Source organism: Podarcis liolepis, assembly GCF_965112155.1.
Source record: "Podarcis liolepis genome assembly, chromosome: 2".
Classification (NCBI taxonomy): domain Eukaryota; kingdom Metazoa; phylum Chordata; class Lepidosauria; order Squamata; family Lacertidae; genus Podarcis; species Podarcis liolepis.
In genome coordinates, this window is record NC_139555.1 from 35,266,208 (window position 1) to 35,285,438 (window position 19,231).

At 44.1% G+C, this 19,231-nt stretch overlaps 1 protein-coding gene across 22 annotated transcripts in view; it reads left to right on the top strand.

Annotated features, from left to right (window-relative positions):
- The window catches only part of ITGB4 (integrin subunit beta 4), a 68,350-nt gene that overhangs the window by 37,349 nt on the left and 11,770 nt on the right, over positions 1–19,231 (top strand). For all 22 annotated transcript variants that reach the window (XM_083487323.1, XM_083487322.1, XM_083487329.1 and 19 more), the window contains exons 15-32: positions 1,089–1,187; positions 2,415–2,547; positions 3,467–3,589; positions 4,467–4,573; positions 5,097–5,130; positions 6,322–6,507; positions 7,158–7,261; positions 7,499–7,557; positions 7,856–7,879; positions 8,352–8,500; positions 8,879–9,058; positions 9,594–9,742; positions 9,905–10,109; positions 12,271–12,431; positions 12,830–13,010; positions 14,855–14,992; positions 15,674–15,856; positions 16,399–16,530. In XM_083487323.1, the coding sequence (XP_083343449.1) occupies positions 1,089–1,187; positions 2,415–2,547; positions 3,467–3,589; positions 4,467–4,573; positions 5,097–5,130; positions 6,322–6,507; positions 7,158–7,261; positions 7,499–7,557; positions 7,856–7,879; positions 8,352–8,500; positions 8,879–9,058; positions 9,594–9,742; positions 9,905–10,109; positions 12,271–12,431; positions 12,830–13,010; positions 14,855–14,992; positions 15,674–15,856; positions 16,399–16,530 (2,347 nt within the window). The remainder of the gene's footprint in view (positions 1–1,088; positions 1,188–2,414; positions 2,548–3,466; positions 3,590–4,466; positions 4,574–5,096; positions 5,131–6,321; positions 6,508–7,157; positions 7,262–7,498; positions 7,558–7,855; positions 7,880–8,351; positions 8,501–8,878; positions 9,059–9,593; positions 9,743–9,904; positions 10,110–12,270; positions 12,432–12,829; positions 13,011–14,854; positions 14,993–15,673; positions 15,857–16,398; positions 16,531–19,231) is intronic.

Consider the following 19,231-nt stretch of genomic DNA (forward strand, 5'->3'; position numbering starts at 1 on the left):
AGGCAGGTCCCCCTTTGCCCACACCCTCTCTGCGCAGTGGGTTTACACGCAGAGAGGGGAGGCGTAGGATGGGGGTCAAGAGACTACACTGCTGGGGAAAGTTTAAGGACCGCCCACTCCCAGATTCAGCTAGTGACTGAGCAAGACAGGGAATTGAGACGGCCTGCACTGTGAATGTTTTTGCACTGATAATAAAGCCTTTGAAAAGACCAGTGGGGGTCTTGCCTGTTCGCTTTTGAGCAACAATACATAACACAGACCTAGGACTTTCTACATGCAAAGCAGATGCTGTACCACTGAGCTATGACCCTTCGCGGGATGAAGTGCTGTTTTGTTTTGTTTTTTTGCTTAGCATTATGCTGTATAGAAGAGGCAGCGGAAAAGTTTAGCCACAAGTGTCCAGACACGGGAGGTGAGCATGCCTCACTCCCTCACTTTTCGATAACCCAGTTTACTCACAGAACAGCCACCTTCTGTGGCTTGGCTTGTTCACCAAACTCCCAGGGAATTGTATCTACCCTGCAAAACTGCATGAAATTGCACCATTAAGTTGCCTCTTTGCATCCACCCTCCATCTGCTGATTTGCACACTAAGGCCATTTCCTACTCTACTTTTGTGCTCTGAGAACTGTGGGAACTCGACTAATAAGGGAGAAGTAAGGCACGGGTATGAAGTCTGTTTTTAGCTTATTTTGTCAGTTTTTGCAGCAGTTGTTAAACTGGAGGTCGTGTTCAGAATATGTAACCTGTTTGTTTTACACACGAGGAATATGAAGGCATTTTAGTCCAAACTCTGATCTGCTCTCTTGAGTAATCTAGGCCACCATGTAACTATTATGAATTGTTTGCTTAAGTCCAGACCCTATGACCCTTCGCACGCTTTTAAAATCCTTACCAACTCTTAAGAGATGTAAGGAAAGAGCCCTCTGATTATCCAAAGGGTTCTTTCCCCCATGTTTAACTTTCCTCTTGGCTGTGGGGGAAAAAAATATCCTCAACTGAATTTGGGTAAGGTTTTGCCATTTCAGAATGGAAGATGATGTATCACTTGAAAATGAACTTTCAGTACTTGCCCTTGTCTCTTGCAGATTCTTTGTAATGGGCGCGGGAGATGTGAATGCGGCAGATGCATCTGTAGTAACCCCGCCCTCTACATTGAACCCACCTGCGAAACCAGTTATGCCCTGGTAAGCTCTTAGATGAAGCCAGTGACTTTAGGGGGGTCAGCATGCTTAGAGTGTTATATAGCCGATGACTAGGACTTTGGGTCGATTCTTATGCTATATTTGAAAGATTATTCTTTGTGCTTTTAAAACTCTTTAAAACCACATTTACTCTTCCTTATGCCTCTCGTGCATATTTGACAAATAGAGATCACTGCAAATGTAGCCACACATGGACACTCCCTTGCTCCCGCTTTCCCCTGTTAATATGAACTTCCCTGGCAGCCCTTACTTATGATGTCTCCATTACAAGCCAGACCAAGCAAAAGATGGACACACTCTATCTACAACAGCGAATTTCTCTCTTTTTTCTACTTTTTATTTATGATTTTCAATTTTATACATTTAATAATTTTACAATCATTTTAACATTTTGAAACTCAACTTCCTTCCCCCTCTTTCTGCGTTTTTTAAAAAATATTTTCCTCATATTCCAAATTAACTGAACTTAATCATTTATTCATTTACTTTAAATATATACAGTCATATCTTAGCTGACGAACACCTTAGCAGTCAAACATTTTGCCTCCCGAACACCGCAACCCCGGAAGTGAGTGTTGCGGTTTACGAACGTTCTTTTGGAAGCCGAATGTCCAGTGGGGCTTCCACGGCTTCCAATTGGCTGCAGGAAGCTCCTGCAGCCAATCGGAAGCCACACCTTGGAAGTTGAACAGATTTCCAGAACGGATTCCGTTCAGCTTTCAAGGTACGACTGTACTCTTATAAAACTGCAGGTTATTACAACAATCCTACCAATGTTCTTATCTGTTTACAGTTTATTTGTAAATTTTGAATAAGCCATTTCCATTCTTTTTTAAAAAAAATTTGTTATCTTGATTTCTTATTTTTCTGGTAAGTTTTGCCATTTCTGCATATTCCATTATTTTTTGCATCCATTCTTCTTTCGTCGGGATTGCAACAGGGAATTTCTCAATTATTTATTTGCCACAGTAACAGCTTCTTTCACAAGAGAGTTCTCTGCAACTCACAGCACAGTGATTAACCTAGCCCTATATGTCTTATGTATTACACGCAACAACTTGTTCCTTCTCTCCTTCCTGTTCTCCGATGAGATAAATGTATGTATTGCTTTCAAACACTCTTCCAAAAGTCAAATGTTCCACCTCTGCTGGTCTTTCACTCTGTCTCTTCAATACTTCTGTAGACTGATGTCCTTTCTCTGGTGAACAGGGCTACCGACATGTGTGTGGAGAAGATGTCCGAACCTGTGTTCAGTGCCAGGCTTGGGGGACTGGAGAGAAGAAGGGAAAGAAATGTGAAAACTGCCGTTACAAGATCCGAGTAGTGGATGAACTGGAACAAGGTACCATGATTTCCTTGATGTTCAGCTGTAGGCCAAAGAGTATGAGTGGTCAACTTGTGGCTATCCATATATGTTCCTGGACTATAACTCCCATCCTCCCTAGCCATAAGGTTTGTGGCTGGGGTTGATGAGAGCTGGCGTCCAGCAACAACTGGAGGGCTACAGATTCTCTTATCACTGGCACGGATAGCAGTCCTTCTCTTACAGTGCATTGGTGGAAACAAAATTGTGTTCAGCTGTCCTGTACAGAACTTCCTTATCAACTGAACCCACTACTTATTTCAGGAGACATATTGATCAGTGTTTACCAGCTTGTGTATTGCTGACTCTTGCAGAAGCAACTGTGGGCCATTTCATCGCAAAGTGTAGTAGAGTAACTATGGAATGAGCACAGGGCCATGCAACACCACACACTAGTTGGGCCTCCTCCTGCCCCATCTTGCACTCACTTCTAGACATGGTGAACACGCTTGCATCACTACCTATGTATGAATAATACACATTATTCTTCCTCCACCTATTTTTAAAGGATAAATGTGTACACAGTTGCACATCGGGGTGTACACACGTTCACCATATTAAGATGGTACATCAAATCAAGTGTGTGTCTTGGTTCCAAGGGAATAGCCTTCAGTTCATACAGTTCACCAATAGCATGAACAGGCAAACCTTAACCATAGAGAATGGTTGCCTTGTTAAAGACAGTGTGCACTGTATCACATTTCTGACTAAGCTACTGCCTTCTGGACAGTGGAACCTCAGCCTGCTGTTTCTCACTGCCCCAAAGACTGGTTTAAGAGTTCAATGAAGCCCTGCCTGATGTGAAGAACTTTGCTTCTGTGTTGGTGGCAATAAAGACAATCTCAGGAATGTTGAAGATGTTTTGGTAGCATTTTATAAATTTTCTTTGTCTCTGCAGAGGAAGATTTAAATACAATTTGTTCGTACCAAGATGAAGAGGATGACTGCAGGTACCACTACCGCATGGAAGAGGATTCCAACCCAGAGCTTAATGGCACCATTATTGTGCAAAGGAAGAAAGGTAAGTAATGATGTTCTAGGTAGAGATGCAAGACTGAGGCAGCTCTTTTCTCTCTTTCCAGATTCGTAGTCAGAGTTGTACACTTGCATAGTCTGAGATCTTCTGAGGCATGTTTTAATAATGAAGGCTTAACTAACTCCATTATGCAGATTTCTAGACAAAGTCAAATCTGTGAAACTGATTCCTGATCATAACAGGATCTTCTGCCCCTTAGAAAGCTATCTTAGACATTTGGTCCATCTAACTTGACTGGCAGTGGGTCTCTGGGGTGTCAGACAGAAGTCTTTCCTGGCTCTTCCTGAAGATCCCAGATCCTGTGAACTTCTGCATGGGAAGTAGGAGCTCAGTCACAGAGCTTAGAGCCTTCACATCATCTTGCCCCCTCACCTGCAGAGACAGCCCTTTCCTTAGGTAAAATTAGGCGGCAGATACTGGAAAGAGGCAGTGAGATTCTGGAGGACACAGCTTTCTGCCTTCAAGCACGATGGAGAACATTGCCTCTTCTTTGTTGTTGAAGTAAGATTCATTTGCCAGTCTAATTGGATTCTGTAAGTGGAATCAAGAGTGGCTGGGGGACAATCTTATCCTCTGCCTCAGGCAGAAAATTTCTTAGGCCAGCCCTGCCATAAGGAAGGGCTGTAATTGGGTGGTAGAGTATCTGCTTTGCATGCAGAAGGTCCGAAGGCAAATCCCTGGCACCACCAGGTAGGGTTGGGAGAGAGCCTCTGGGTAGGCAGTACTGAGCTAGATTGGCCAATGGTCTCACTCAGTATAAGGCAGCGTCCTCTGTTCTTCCTCTGTTTTCCCTGCTGTGCCCAAATTCTGTTAGTTTCCCAGCTACCCCTGCCTAACCATGAAGGTTTCCCTGTTGTTACAGAGTGCCCATCAGGAAGCTTCCTTTGGCTTATCCCATTAGTCATTTTGCTGATGCTCCTCCTGGGGCTGCTTCTTCTGCTGTGCTGGAAGTTCTGTGCTTGTTGCAAGGTAAGATCCAAGACTTCCACCCTGCAATGAGAAAGGGGAACTTCAGATGGAGTAATGGGTGGCGTGGGTGTGATCTATCTAGCCAAGGGTGGTGAATGAGAGAGAACTTACCTAATGTAGAGTTCTGGGGAAGTGAAGGCATGTGCCAGGCAAGAGTCTAGAGACACCAGTGCAGATACAGTTCAAGACGCAGGAAATAAAGGCAGGTCAAGCAACAGTCAGGTTCCAGCAAGGCAGTGTCAGAACAGAGGGGAAGTTCAGGTAGAACAAGAAAAGCTGAGGGCCAAAGGACAACTAGGTAGGGAGCAGCCTGGATAGCTCTAAGTGGCACCTAGGCTGAAAATCAGACTAGGCAGGCTTGAATGTTGCTGTGTAGCAAGCCCCATCCCTGATGAGTGGATCTTCTGGTCTCAACTACCCCAAGGGAAGATGTTTGTCCTCCTACCCATAGTTTTGTTTTTCATCGTCACGTTCAAAAGAATTCCCTCTCCTAACTATTGCTGTTTTTCTTTTCGCCACTTAGGGTTGCCTGGCTCTGCTACCCTGTTGTGCACGAGGTACCTTATTTTGAATTTATATGTGGTCTTTGGGGTGGGTGACACATTGCATGGGGATGGGGAGAGGAAGGCCTAGATACTGTAAGGTTGGCAGCTGAGTTAGCCACTTGTTTTATCTGCCCCTGAACACTGCTAGGCAACTGCTGTCTGTGGTCTTAAGGCAAGCAAGGATTTTCTAAGCCCGTTACCAGATGCCCTTTGGTTTTGGAGATGTGAAGTATTGCTATCTGAAGCCTCATATCATCAAAGCACACATGTGGCATTGAATTGTGTGATTCCCTAGATTGTAAAAGATAAGGCCTGAGGCAAAATTCTGAAGCCTGTCTTGTTAGGCAGAACAGAGCCATGACTACTACTGGAGCTCTGATTACAGTGTCCTGGAACATGGCAGAGAAGCATCTGTCATACAAGAAACTACATCAACAGTAACCTCAGTTTAAGCCATTTGTGTGCAAATTTATTAGCTTGTATTTGGGGGGCTTGTTCCACACTAATCTTTTCTTAATCTCAGTCATGTTGCATGATGGGCACAGGGGTGGGTAGGATGGGCTCTGCATTGATTCCCTGGAAACCAAGCAGCCAGACTTGACTGACATTTGTATCAGGAAAATATTCCCATTTGAGAGTATATACTGTAGGGAACCATGGTCAGTCAGGAGTGCTCTTTACCATGTACCCATATTACTACCCTGAGATCTACAGATGAAGGGTGGTATACAAAAATACATACATACATACATACATACATGCATGCATGCATGCATGCATACATACATACATATTCAGTGTGTGTGTTTTTTAAAAAGTATCTCAGTACACCAAATGTTTAGTTTCTGGCATATATAATATGGGTACATGCTAAAAATGTAACATGTGAATCAAACAAAGGGCATGGAAACAAGGACCATTGTTATGTGAGCATAGAGACCCACAGGTCAAAAGAGGGCAGGTGTTTGGCAGCATTATACAATAATACAGCCTGCTGCCAGCAACCTGAATTCCATTTACCCAACTAAAAGTGGCTCTCATCTAGAAAAAATCCTGGGGAAACCTTGCTAGGTAGGTAACAGGTTGTTTCTGCTTTTGAAGTGAGGTCCTCTTATTCTGCTTACTCGTGTATATGGGAAAGATGTAAAGCTTGAGCAGGGCCGTTGCTGTTTCTATGTTCTAACTCCTCTTCTTTCTCCAAAGGCCGCACTGTTGGTTTCAAGGAGGACCACTACCTGCTCAGAAAAAGCCTCATGACCTCGGACCACCTAGACACTCCCATGGTTCGCAGCGGCAACCTGAAAGGCAGAGACACAGTTCACTGGAAGATCAACAACAATGTGCACAAGGAAGGCTTCTCTTCCTTAGCTCTCAATCCCAAGGACCTGAGTAAGTGCCCGTTTTGCAAGGTGGAGAAGGGGCTAACTGGAGCCAAAGATGGTGGGGGGGGGGAGTGGTCCCTCTGTCCTCTCAGAATCTGATCCTAAGCTGATTCGAACATGCACATTCCTCTCACATGAATGCATGTGGGAAATTACTTCTTAGAACACTTCCCCATGTCATAATCTCTCTCCAGTTAGTTAAGTTGTCTGTGTAGCTTGAAACCTTATCCCTGAGGGCTTGAAACCTTCTTCCCTGCTGGCTTTCCACTTGAAAAGGGATTTGACACTGGAGCTTCTTCAAACAAGGGGCATTCCTTCACCCCTGGCTTTCTTTTTAAGATGATACAGCCATACAAGAGAACAGTATCATCATGAGCAACTGTGCTGATAATTTATCTGTTAGAGATCCCTAGGTCTCTCATGCAACTACAGTTGACTGATGGGAAGGAAACAGGATCACTATTAAATCAGATTATGTGTGTTTGACAGACATGTCCTAAATCAGATTCTAGCCTTTGATTTCAAAATTAAACTAACAATAATAAAATGGCTCTACTGCTTCTGCCCACCCACCCCCATTGCTACATCTCATGTATCCACATGCATGCTATTTGCTGGTAGTGTTTCTTGCTGATTGATTTGTTTCCTTGAATCCAGTTCCATACGGAGTGTCTCTGAGACTGGCCCGGCTCTTCACCCAAAACCTTGCAAAACCAGATAGCCGTGAGCATGAGCAACTGCAAAAGGATGTGGAGGAGAATGTAAGGAGCAGGAATAATGCTGCCTACTGGGTTTGCTACTGAGGAATGGGTGGGCAGGGGGAATACAATCAAGCCAATGCAAGCTTCCTTTTCTTGGATTTGAGTTAAGAGACAGCATATGGTTGTTGTCTGCTCAACATAAGGAAATCAAGTGGAATTAACTAAACCCCTTAATCTGGATATTGGGATGAACACCAGGAAATCTGAGTTAGTGACACTCTCTCTTGCTCTTCACAGCTCAATGAGGTTTACAGGATTATCCCTGGTGCCCACAAATTTCAGCAGACAAAATTCAGGTGAGTTACTTTGGGAGGGGGCAACTGGCATGTAGAGAAGCAGTGAGATCTCTTCCAGTGGGTGCACCTTTTAAAGATGAGAATGGGTAAAACATGGCTGAATGTCTGGTGTGATTAAGTGTAGGGGGGCATCCTTGGAAGAATATAGAGAATATAAAGTAGTAGGATTAGAACTCTTGTCCCAACAGCTTTCCCCAGGTCAGAGTGTGTATGAAGCTTGAAAGACCAAACCAAAAAATCTATGTATTTCTCCTTGGATTGTAATTAAAATTATGCATATTGTCTGTTTACTCTCCAGGCTGCAGCCAAATGCTGGGAAAAGGTAAGGAATTCATTTATTGGTTTCCATCTAGGTGTAGACGTTTGGATACTTTCCATTGCTGTGCTTATTCTGTGAGAGTTTTCACCCACCACTCAGAAACTGTGATGTCTTCTTACAACTGTATCATTAGCATGGTTGCTCTCTGCACTACCATGTTTCCCTGTGATGAACATGTAGCAGAGGAAGTGGATTCACATACACCAGGGAACTGTGACCTGTGTTACCCCTTCAGTGTGGTAGCAATGTTTATTCTATGGATATGCTGCAAGCACTCCCTATTTGAGTGGTATGAAGTAGCTTTCATCTGGCCCCATTGCTGTGGAAAGAGTCTTCACACTGGCACTTGTTCCAGATCAGTGGCTGAAAATCATTGTGTCTAAGAGTATGTGAGCAGTGACTTTATATTGCCAATAGCCTAGGTAAATAGATCCTGATCTTCCTCTCCCCCCCCATCCCCCCCTGCCTTCTTCAGACAGGATCACACAATCGTGGACACAGTGCTCCCTGCTCCCCGCTCAGCCAAGAATGAGATTGTGAAAGTAACAGAGAAGCATGTCGCACAAGAGGCTTTCAACGATCTGAAAGTGTCCCCTGGTTACTACACTGTAATCTCTGACCAAGGTAGGTGATGATGAATGCTACATTTTGTCCTAGTTCTCACCAAGGTTGTAAACCTCTGTCTGGACTTTATCATGTCATACAGCAGGTGGGGGCTCATAAGATGTTAAGCTCTTCTGTACAAAACATTCCCTCCGCATAGAAAACCAGAAGATTCTACTGTAGCCTTCTCACTGACATATGGTGAAGGGATTTGTTTATTTTTATTGAGGAGCAGTCAACAAGGTGGGATTCCACCTGCAGTCGGAACTAATGCCGCCTAGACACAGGTTTACAACCAGCTGATGGCTAGGCCTCCAATAAAAGCCAAGAGTTGCATGTTTTTCTAAATAACTCCTTCCCCTCTAAATGTGCTTTTTTGTGCTTCCATCCCTACCCAAGATGCTCACGGCATGGTAGAGTTTCAGGAAGGAGTGGAGCAGGTGGATGTCCGGGTTCCCCTCTTCATCAGGGAAGAAGATGATGATGAAAAACAGCTGCAAGTGGAGGCCACTGATGTCCCTGTGGGAACTGCAGAAATTGGGCGCCGGCTTGTCAACATCACCATTATTAAAGAGCAAGGTAAATGTGTCTGTAGGCCAATTGGGTAATGATGGCATATTCAACTCAGGCAACATTCTCAGAGAAGGTCTCTGGACAGTCTGAAAACTCCAACAGGATTCCTGTAAAGCAGCAGTAAGCTAACTTCTCACCCTCCAGATGTTTCTAGACTACAACTCCCATCATCTCTAACCATTGGTTATGTTGTCTGGGACTGATAGGAACTATAGACCAACAACAACATCTGGGGGAGGCACAGGTTCTCCATACCTCTTGTACAGCCATATGTAGAGATACACATCACTTTATATGTGCTGCAGATGAACATGGTGACCTTTTGTGGATTGAATTTTAGATCTATATCATGGCAGTGCTCTGACTACCTTTCTCAGTTCTACAGAGTATCCTTGGGTGATTAATTGTTGTAGTGGAACTAGTTAGCCACCGAATGTTAGAAAACAAGTTAGGGTAATATTGAAGTGTGAGTTTTGTTCTATGAGTTGTGGCACTTAGTAGACACAATATCACCATTACCACTGTCTCTGTATCCCTTTAGCAAACAGCATCATTCGCTTCCAGGAGCCAGCTTATTCATACAGCCGCTTTGACCAGGTGGCTAAGATCCCTGTACTTCGTGACATACTGGACAACGGGAAGTCTCAGATAACATACAGGACACGGGATCTCACTGCCCAGGAAGGCAAAGTAAGCACAATAGAGCTGACTAATAGGGGGAGAGCCTTGATAGCCATGGTTTTGGGAAGACCCTTTGATGGTTGTTCAGCCATTATATGGTCCTAGAGATGTAGAAAATATTTGTGTTGCATCAGTACACTGTTCAGCGAACTCTTTCTCTCTCTTCCCAAGGATTATGTTTTTGCGGAGGGTGATATAGTCTTCCAGCCTGGGGAAAAGCGGAAAGAGGTGCAGGTGAAATTGCTGGAGCTGACGGAGATAGACTCCCTTCTTCGCAATCAGCAGTTGAAACAGTTTGCGGTGGATCTCATCAACCCCAGGTTCGGTGCAAAGGTTGGCAAATACCCTCAAACCATTGTGACAATTGCTGATCCAGGTGAGCTTCATCAATTTCTGAGGGCAAGCACCTTTTTGATCTGTGTTTATCTGCCAGTTTGTTGTTCTATTTGGTATAAAAGCTTGAACCTGTCAGACAAACATCATTGCCGAGACTTCAGCAAAAAAGCTGGTACATAAGAGATACCAAATCTAGATTCCCATATCTGAGCTGCCAGTGTAGTCCAGTGAGTAAACACACAAACCCCTGTGTTGCAAAATATGAGTCAGCAATATCAAAAGCAACACGATGGCCAGAAACAATTGCAATGTGAAAAACTTTATGGACTGATTCAAAACTTCAAAACTAGCAAACCGAAGTCTCTGAAAGTCCTTAAATGAATCCCAGTGCCAGACTTTACCCAGCGGAGTGCAAGCTGTGAAGCTTTGTATAATAAGCAAATGTCCGATTCTGATGTCCAACTCTGAACTCTGCTGAACAGTGTTTCCGGATAACAACTAGTGTTTCATTGAATTCTTCATCAGCCAGTTAGTTCAACACTCGTGAGTAGAAAGAAATGTAATTCTTCATTAACCAATCTTTTTGCGAATAGATATAATATACCGCTGGGTAAAGTCTGGCACCGTGATTCATTTAAGGACTTTCAATGTAGTCCAGTGAACAGAGAGCACTGGAGTCCTGGGTTCAAGCCTCCCCTCTGCTGTGTTGCTGTACACTTCAGTGGGATATGCCTTACCATGGGTGGCCAATGATATATTTTTGAATGTTCTAGTTGTGCATGATGCATGTGCAACAAGGCAGTGAAGTCCAGTAACCAGATGTGTTTGGTCAGAGACTCAACACTGCTTGCTTGCAGGAATGAATTAGTCTTTAGGTGGTTGCTAATATTCTACTGCTTCTCTAACTTCTTCTACACTACTCTTCTCATCAAGTCCCCTAAGGAGAAATGTTCTAAGAGGAAGTTTGGTAGTTTTGCCCCTTGGGTTAGTATTTCAGCTCTGATTTCCTAGTGCAATCTGTACTGGGGGAACTTCCCCATCAGACCAGGCAAGCAATGGGTCGTGTGATGTTCTAAGAATTAATGGCTGTAAACAGGGTAGCATCTTTTTAGACAAGGACAAAGGCAGACTTGTAAATCTACCTGCAGAAATCAGTTATGCTCTGAAAATGCTGTGGTTGTGCTAATCCACATTAGGGGGTGAATTAAATGTTGTGCTCTACCAGTCGTTCTGTGATTGCAAGCACTTCAGTTTACCCAGTGGAACAATCTCCCCTCTTATCCACCTGCTGCTGTCCTAGGGGTCTCCTAACTCCCAGAGTTGTTATGGGGGGGGGGAGCAGAGGGAGGAAAGGAGAGAAAGCCCCATCGCCTTAACAGGACTCATTGCTCTGGCTTCCACTAGTTTGCCTACTTAGCAGAATGTGGCTCTAAATTGTTGTCTGCATGCAAAAAGTTTCATTTATTTGCACTCATGATAGACTCTGAAGGAGCAACCTCAGCTGCCTTGTAAAATAAGAATAAAATGCTAAATTTAGTCTGAAAGGCTACAGGTTTTTTTAAATCGCGTAACTTCCACTTGGATACACTTAAGGTGATTTCAGAAGTACATCCTAATATGTTTATTGTTAGAGTGGCTTTCCCCCCTCTCCTCCTTCCACCCCACCCCAAAATTGCCAGGGGGGCATCAGAAGAACCCCCAGAACATTGTGGGTGGGGAGAGGGGGGGATCATGTGCCTTAGCACAACACTGAATTCCTCTCTTCATCTCCTCTGTACTGTACACAACTATTAATAGGCAAGAGTGTTTCTATGAAAAGCAAACAGCAACAAAGTGGTAAATATTTCACAAACCACAGAAAATAGTTAACAATGAGTTTGATCCAGATATAGATGTGTGGAACTCCACTCACACAACTGACTTTTCCAGACTTATTCTACATTAGCCCAAGGACTCTGTTAGCCGGTGATTGATTCCAGCTAGCTATTTTTGTCTAATGTTCTGTTCAAGTTTATATACTAGATGGGTGAGTTGGAGGCAGCCATGGTGGTATGAGTTGACAGAGTCACACACCTGTGGTACTTGAATCCACAACTTTTAAGGGATGCAATCAAGCGCCTTTACCATTCAGTCCACATGCCTCTCTCTTGGGGCGTGGTTAAAGAGACAAACGAAGCCGTTCTGTTTTCTTTCTCCTGCAGAAGCTGTGGATGGCTTAGCATCGGCGAAACTCCTAGGCCAGCAACCGCAGCCTCCCAGAGGCGTACTTGGAGCTCCCCTTAATCCAAATGCACAGGCACTAACCTCTAGGAAGATCCGATTCAACTGGTTGCCACCTCCTGGCAAACCTGCAGGGTACAAGGTATGGACCTGCCAAGCAATAAACCTAATTATTATGAATGTGGGGGTACAATCTTGGTTGACACTTGCACTGAATTCAGGGCCTAGAGTGGCTTCCCTGCAGGTCTGTGTAGTCCTGCCCTCCTATGTCATGTCAGCCCAGCATTGACTGCTACTGCTGCTGCTGCTGCTCTCCTTCTGATGATACATCACATCAAGCATAGCACTCTGGAGTCATTCAATATCTCCCAAGGTTTATGAAGATGTGGATGTTCTAAAATGGGGGACAGTCATGAATTGCGTTCTGTGGATGTCATGTTTTAGAATGGGGACTTTCCTTAACTGATCACATGGTGGTTTGTTATTCTTGATGATGTAAGCAAGACTTTGAAAGCAAATGGGATTCTCTTTGGCCTCCAGGTGAAGTACTGGATCCAAGGGGACCCTGAGTCAGAAGCTCGCTTGCTTGATTCGAAGGTGCCATCAGCGGAGTTGACTAATCTGTATCCCTACTGTGATTACGAGATGCAGTCCTGTGCCTACAACGATATGGGCGAGGGGCTTTACTCCGAAGTGGTCCACTGCCGCACACTAGAGGACCGTAAGTAGGCATATTCCATGGCAGACAAGGAGGCAGGAATTCAACATCGCACTAAGGTGCTGTTGGGGCAAGCATTTCGGCTTGCCAGATGAGGCAAAGTGTTTTAAATGTGCTTTAAATTTGGGCTGCATGAACACCATGCATCTAAAGCACATTTGAAACATCCCCTAAATCATCCTGGGACCTGTAGCTTGTTAAGGGTGCTGGGAATGTTAGCTCTGTGAGGGGTGAACTAGAGCCACCAGAATTCTTTAAATGCAGTGCTTTTTTCCTAAAAAAAATGTTTAGGGGGTACTCTCATTTTGACTCAAGAAAATCACCATTTTATAGTTCATATTGGGGGGAAATAAATACAGTAAATGGACAAAAGTACAAAGATTCACAAAATGTTTAGGGGTATGCGTACCCCTGTGTACCTCCAGAGAAAAAGCACTGTTTAAATGTATGACGTGTACACAGCCCTGCTTTAAATCTATGATGTGAATGTGACCATAGAGCCTTGGGCAGTCTAGGCAAGACACTACACAACAAATGCTGTGTTTATAAGGAAAGGAAGCATGGAAATAAGAGAAATATTCAACATATCAAAGTAATTCTGCGTGTCAACTTCATTCTGAGCTCTCTGGTCCCTGATGCTAAGGGTAACATTGATGAATGAATACTAAGAAACAGGTTCAGTAAGAAAGACTGAGACTGCAATCCTGTGCACATGTACCTTTCTCTCATTGAATTCAATGGAACTTGCTTCTGAGTAGACATATATAGAATTGCACTGTTGGTGATATAAAGTCTCATTGCTGCGCTTTAGATCAATGTTACCCTAGAAGCATAGAAAAAGGACCTTGGCAATCATCTAATCTGAGCTGTCGCTCAGTATAGAATCTACAGGGCTGGATGACGATGCAGCATCCCTGGTAGATGGCCACCTGGAGATAACTCACTCTGTAGAGCATGAGACTCTTTATCTCAGGGTTGTGGGTTTGAGCCCCATGTTGGGCAAAAGATTTCTGCATTGCAGGGGGTTGGACTAGGTGACTCTCATGGTCCCTTCCAACTCTACAATTCTGTGAATCTATCAAATACTGTTAAATAAAGCAGGCTTGTTGCTCTAGAGGGCAGGACTAGAATGAATAGGTGAAGATTACAAGAAAACAGATTTTGGCTAAACCAGAGGTTGTCAACCGTTTTCGCTTGTGGAATTTTGAGAAAGTGCCCTGACTGTCAGTCACAAAATGTCTGTTGTGAAGGTATGGCATGGCACATCAAAAAGAACAAAAAAGGGGACAGGATCCCAAAATAGTGCAGGCATGCCACTTCTTAGTCCCGCATCAATGGGAGAGAGGCACCTACACCAGCCACTCACTCATAGAGAGAAGCTCTTTGTACCTCCCCTCTGATGAGAACAGAAGGGAGGGTGGATGTCCAATCCTGGCATCCAATGAAATGTGGGCATGTTCAAGGGGGCGTGTTCAACGCAGGAGAGACCAAGCCAGTGCAAAGTAAGCAGGAAGAGCACAGTTTCTTGATCACTGTGGATTTATGAGGACATATTTGCTAAGACCTTTCATGGGCACCAGAGGAGATACTGTTGGATACAGTGATGACTACAGACACCATGTTGGTGATCCCTGGGTTAACACTAAGAGAATGGTAAGAGTGGTTCAACAGTGGACTAGACTACCTAGGAAGCGATAGATTTTATGGGATTTGTTTTAAAATAACTGTCCGTAGTTTAATTTGAGATGTTACCAGCCTCATCCGCTGGGGCTGTTGTTCACATTCCATTAACTGCATTAAGTGTATCCAACTGCTCCCATGTTCTTGCCTTTCTTTCAACTTCACAGTTCCTAGTGAGCCTGGGCGCTTGGCTTTCAATGTAGTCTCTTCCACTGTGACGCAGCTGAGCTGGGCTGAGCCTGCCGAGACTAACGGAGTTATCACAGCCTACGAAGTCAGCTATGGACTTGTCAACGAGGTCAACAGTAAGTGTGGATTCTGTTTGCTACCCCTTATCATGCTGCAACCTTGCAAGCTGTATTCCGGGCTGAACTAGTCAGCATCTTTTGGGCAATTATTCAGTTGTGTGCATTTAGAGAATGCCAACGGAGTTTGCCATTGTCGAATCTCACAGTGGTAGAGCTGCAGACATATCTCAAATCATGGTGATTAGAAGCAAAACATAGATCTACTCCCCAGCCCCATTTTATCCTCACAACACACCCCTGGGAGGTTGGCCCAAAATCATCCAGTGAGCTTCATAGCAAAGTGGGGATACGATCATAGGAGGAGCACTACTGGATCAAAACAAAGACCCATCTAGTCCAGCATTCTGTTCTCAAAGTGGCTAACTAGATGCCTATGAGAAGCTCCTAAGCAGGACATGACTGCAGTAGTAGCAGTCTTCCCACTTGTGATTCCTGGATGCTAGTAAACCTTGAATAATTCAAGCCACCTGCATGCACTCTATGGCATTAAAATCTCCCTTTGTTTTGAGTTTTGCCCTCAAAAATATTACAACGCTCTTTCAATGGGGTCAGCATAAGGCTGGGATATCATTGGAAAGGCATACTGTCTTTAGCATAAATCAAAGATGGTCAATATGGAACGAGGCAAAAACAGCAATTGAATGGGGAAAGGTATTTACATATACATTCTGTTTACAGGACCCGTTGGGCCCGTAAAGAAAGTCATGGTGGAGGGTGCCAAGAAGCGAATGGTTCTGATTGAAAACTTAAGGGAATCGCAGCCCTATCGCTACACAGTGAAGGCCAAAAATGGAGCTGGATGGGGTCGTGAACGAGAAGCTACTATTAACTTGGCCACACAACCCAAGCGCCCTATGTCCAGTGAGTTATATAGCCAAGCTTGTGCCGTGCAGATCTTGTTTTTCACTTGGAATGATTCTCATTTATTCGGCATGCTTGATATGTCCACTATAGAATTTGCATTTCAACTGGGTGTGTGTGTGTTGCATGATATATTTTGTTCCTGGAGGGAGCATGTCCCATAGAATGTAGTTGCACAGGTGTCATGGACACCTTTTGACTGTTGATCGTGATGACATTTGGTAACGAGTATCAAACTATTTATGAACTTTTTTAAGTGTGTGCATTAATTAGCAGCTGTCTTATCCTGTCATGCAACCCTAGTGCTGGTGCACACATCCCTTTTTTAAATGAAAACCAACAAGATACGTAGTTGGCTGTTATCCATCCATCCCTCTCCTCTACCACAATGAAACTATCCCCTGTCACTCAATCTGAAATATCACAGGAACTAGATTGAAGCTTCTGCTGCTGTCACTTTAAAAATAAAATGTGTTTGGGGTACGTTGGTTTAAAATGTATAGAAAGCCCTTAGTATACAAATACTTTCTGTTTTCTTGCAGTTCCCATCATCCCTGATGTGCCAATAATTGATGCTGAAGGAGGAGAGGACTATGATAGCTACCTGATGTACAGCGCAGATGTCCTGCGCTCACCAGCTGGTAGCAAACACCCCAGCGTCTCAGATGATTCTGGTACAGTGCATTGCTGAAGTTTGCAAAAATGTTTTGTTTTGTTTCTTGGAGCCTTAGTTTTCTGGAGAATGTAAAACCAAAAACATATTACCAAGCAATTTCTAGCCACAAGTCAAATAGATTTTCTTATTTCAAGGCAGAGAAACCCCTACTTGTGGAAACTTAAGGTGTGCTTTACATCTTCTGCTTCTAACACATTTGGATTCACTAGGGACTTGTATTGAAGTGCATCCCATGGCATCTGTGAATGCAATGCAGCGGCTTCTGTAGACTGTAGCACTTAAGGGAATGCTGTGATGAGTACCATCCGCTGCCATGTGGCTTAGTTAAGTGCAGAGCCTAGATGCACTCGCAGAACTTTATGACAATCAAGTATTAGGCCATGTGACTGTGTTGCAAGCAAATAACAAGACTGATTAAGATGTGCTGTTAGCGCACCTCTGCTGCGGAGCACGTTCTGTGCAATAAACTCAGAAGGCTCAATGTGAGGCTCAAGGCTCACAAGGAGGGACAAAAAACAGGTCCTGTGGGAGAGCTACTATCGACCTTTCTGACCTGAAATATGGGGCACTGGTTAACAGAGTCTGTCTTCCAAACTCCATAGAGAAATATGTGCAATGTTTCAGCTGCAATTCACATTTACGTATAAAAATTCCACCCCTTCCCCACCTTTAGCACTGTTGTTCCCAGCAAATGTATGAGAAAATGTTATAGCGAGAGGAGAATATTTAAAGTTGCTACTGTCCAGGTGGAGAGCAGCTGGCAGGCTACAGGCCATCAAAGAATCTGACACACTTAAGTCCATTGAATTAATGGGCTGACATATGCATCTAAGTTTGTGTTGGACTATGGGCATAGCATGTGATGCCCAGAACTACTGTATTACCGCCAGGAATTAGAGGCAGCAAGCATCTGAATATCAGTCACTGCAGGGTGGGTGCCGGCAGGGCGATTCTGTACTTATGCTTTGTATGAAGGCTTATGTAGGCATCTGGTTGGCTACTGTGTGAGATGGGATGCAGGACTAGATAGGCCTTTGGTCAGATCCAGCAGGGATCTTCTTTTGTTGTTATGAATGGTAACTGTATTCAATAATATATAATGAACCAGAGAGCTATAACCTGTTAGTTATAATCTGAATTTTAAGGAAACTTTCTTAAAACCGAGGGCAATCACAGCAACTCTATTGGAACAGCTTTGCCTTTCATTTCACTGCAATGAAGGACATGCACACAAATTTGAGTGTATGTGGATCTCTGGTTCAAGGCTTCTATTCCTGCCGCTCTTTAAATTGGCCAAAGCTTCTTGTTGACACCAGCTGCAGTTACTTCTCTGAAACCATTCACCTTTGACTTTGCTGCGTTATCGTTTCCTTAGTAAACAATGCTTTCAGAAGCTGAGGATGTTACAGTGAAAAACCCACCAATATTGCCCATCATAACTGCAAAATACTTGCTTTTTTCTGCAAAGATTAGGCTATATAAATAAAAACAGAAGTGACAGCTACTTTTGGAGTCTTGAAAGCCTTATGTACTTGGCTAGATGGTTGATTTTTACAAAGAAAGGTTCTGGATCTAACTTTCTGGTCTTGAAGCCTTGTCCCTTAATTCTAGACAAGTAGAGGGTGGGGAGAGGTGGCTGTAGCTATGCAGTGCTTCACATGCTCAGATGCCATCTACTTAAAACTGCATTCATTTATTTATTTTAAAACATTTTTATACTGCTTTATATATAAATTGTCCAAAGCCAGTGTACAACCGTAAAACATAACAACAGCTGAAAGAACATTGTTAAGATAGTCATATTAAAACAGTTTCCAGTAAGCTGTAGCATGTACAATTAATACCAAGTATCAGGAAACACTGGATAAGTTTCTAACATTCATTGCAAACACAGGTGGTGCGTGCTGTGTTCTGTAAGGAGGTTGTTCCTGCTCCTGTAGTCAAGGCTTTTTTTACTGTTGGTTTGGGGATGGATTTCCAAAGGCTGTGGTACTGAACTCAGTGGGACTTGCTTTATAAAAAGGAAACATGCATAGCATTCTGTACAAATAGGTAGTGCCCCAGGTGCGGGCTGCTTAAATGGGCAAGGGGCAGATCCAAGGGAAGCCTACCTGCTCTGTCAGCTCCGCCCCCTGGCGCAGCCCAAGTCCCCAATCTGCATCCCCATTAGCCAAAGCTGGGTGCAGGCTAGGATCCAGTTCCTGATAGGAGAAGGGGACTTAAACCCCCACCACTTATAAGGAAGGGCATCACTCTTCCAGTTCCCTTGTTGGGGCCCCAGTGAAGTTTCTGCTGTCCTGCAACGCTGCCACACCAAGAGGGGTAAGCAGTCTGGAATGAAAGGGGAGGAAGCAGAGGGAGGCCTCCCCTTTTATCTTTTGTGTGACAACCCCCCTAGCTACTGTTTTGAAAGTGTGTGTGTGTGTGTGTGTGTGTGCGTGCGCCGGTGCGCAACATAATTTGACTAAACTTGGGAAGTGGGGCTTGTGGATTTCACTAAGAAACTTAACCTCCATATGCTGAGCCCTAGTTCAGTTGGCACAGTGCATGAGTGAGGCAGGCCACTTACCTGCCTGGCGAGGCAAATGCTGCTGTTGATGAGCTCTGTGCTGTCCCCGTAAGTCAGTGCTAGGACTAGGTGAATAACGAAGGGCTGCAGCGGGTAGCTTGCAGGTGGCGGGCTGCCTGCTTTTACTGCG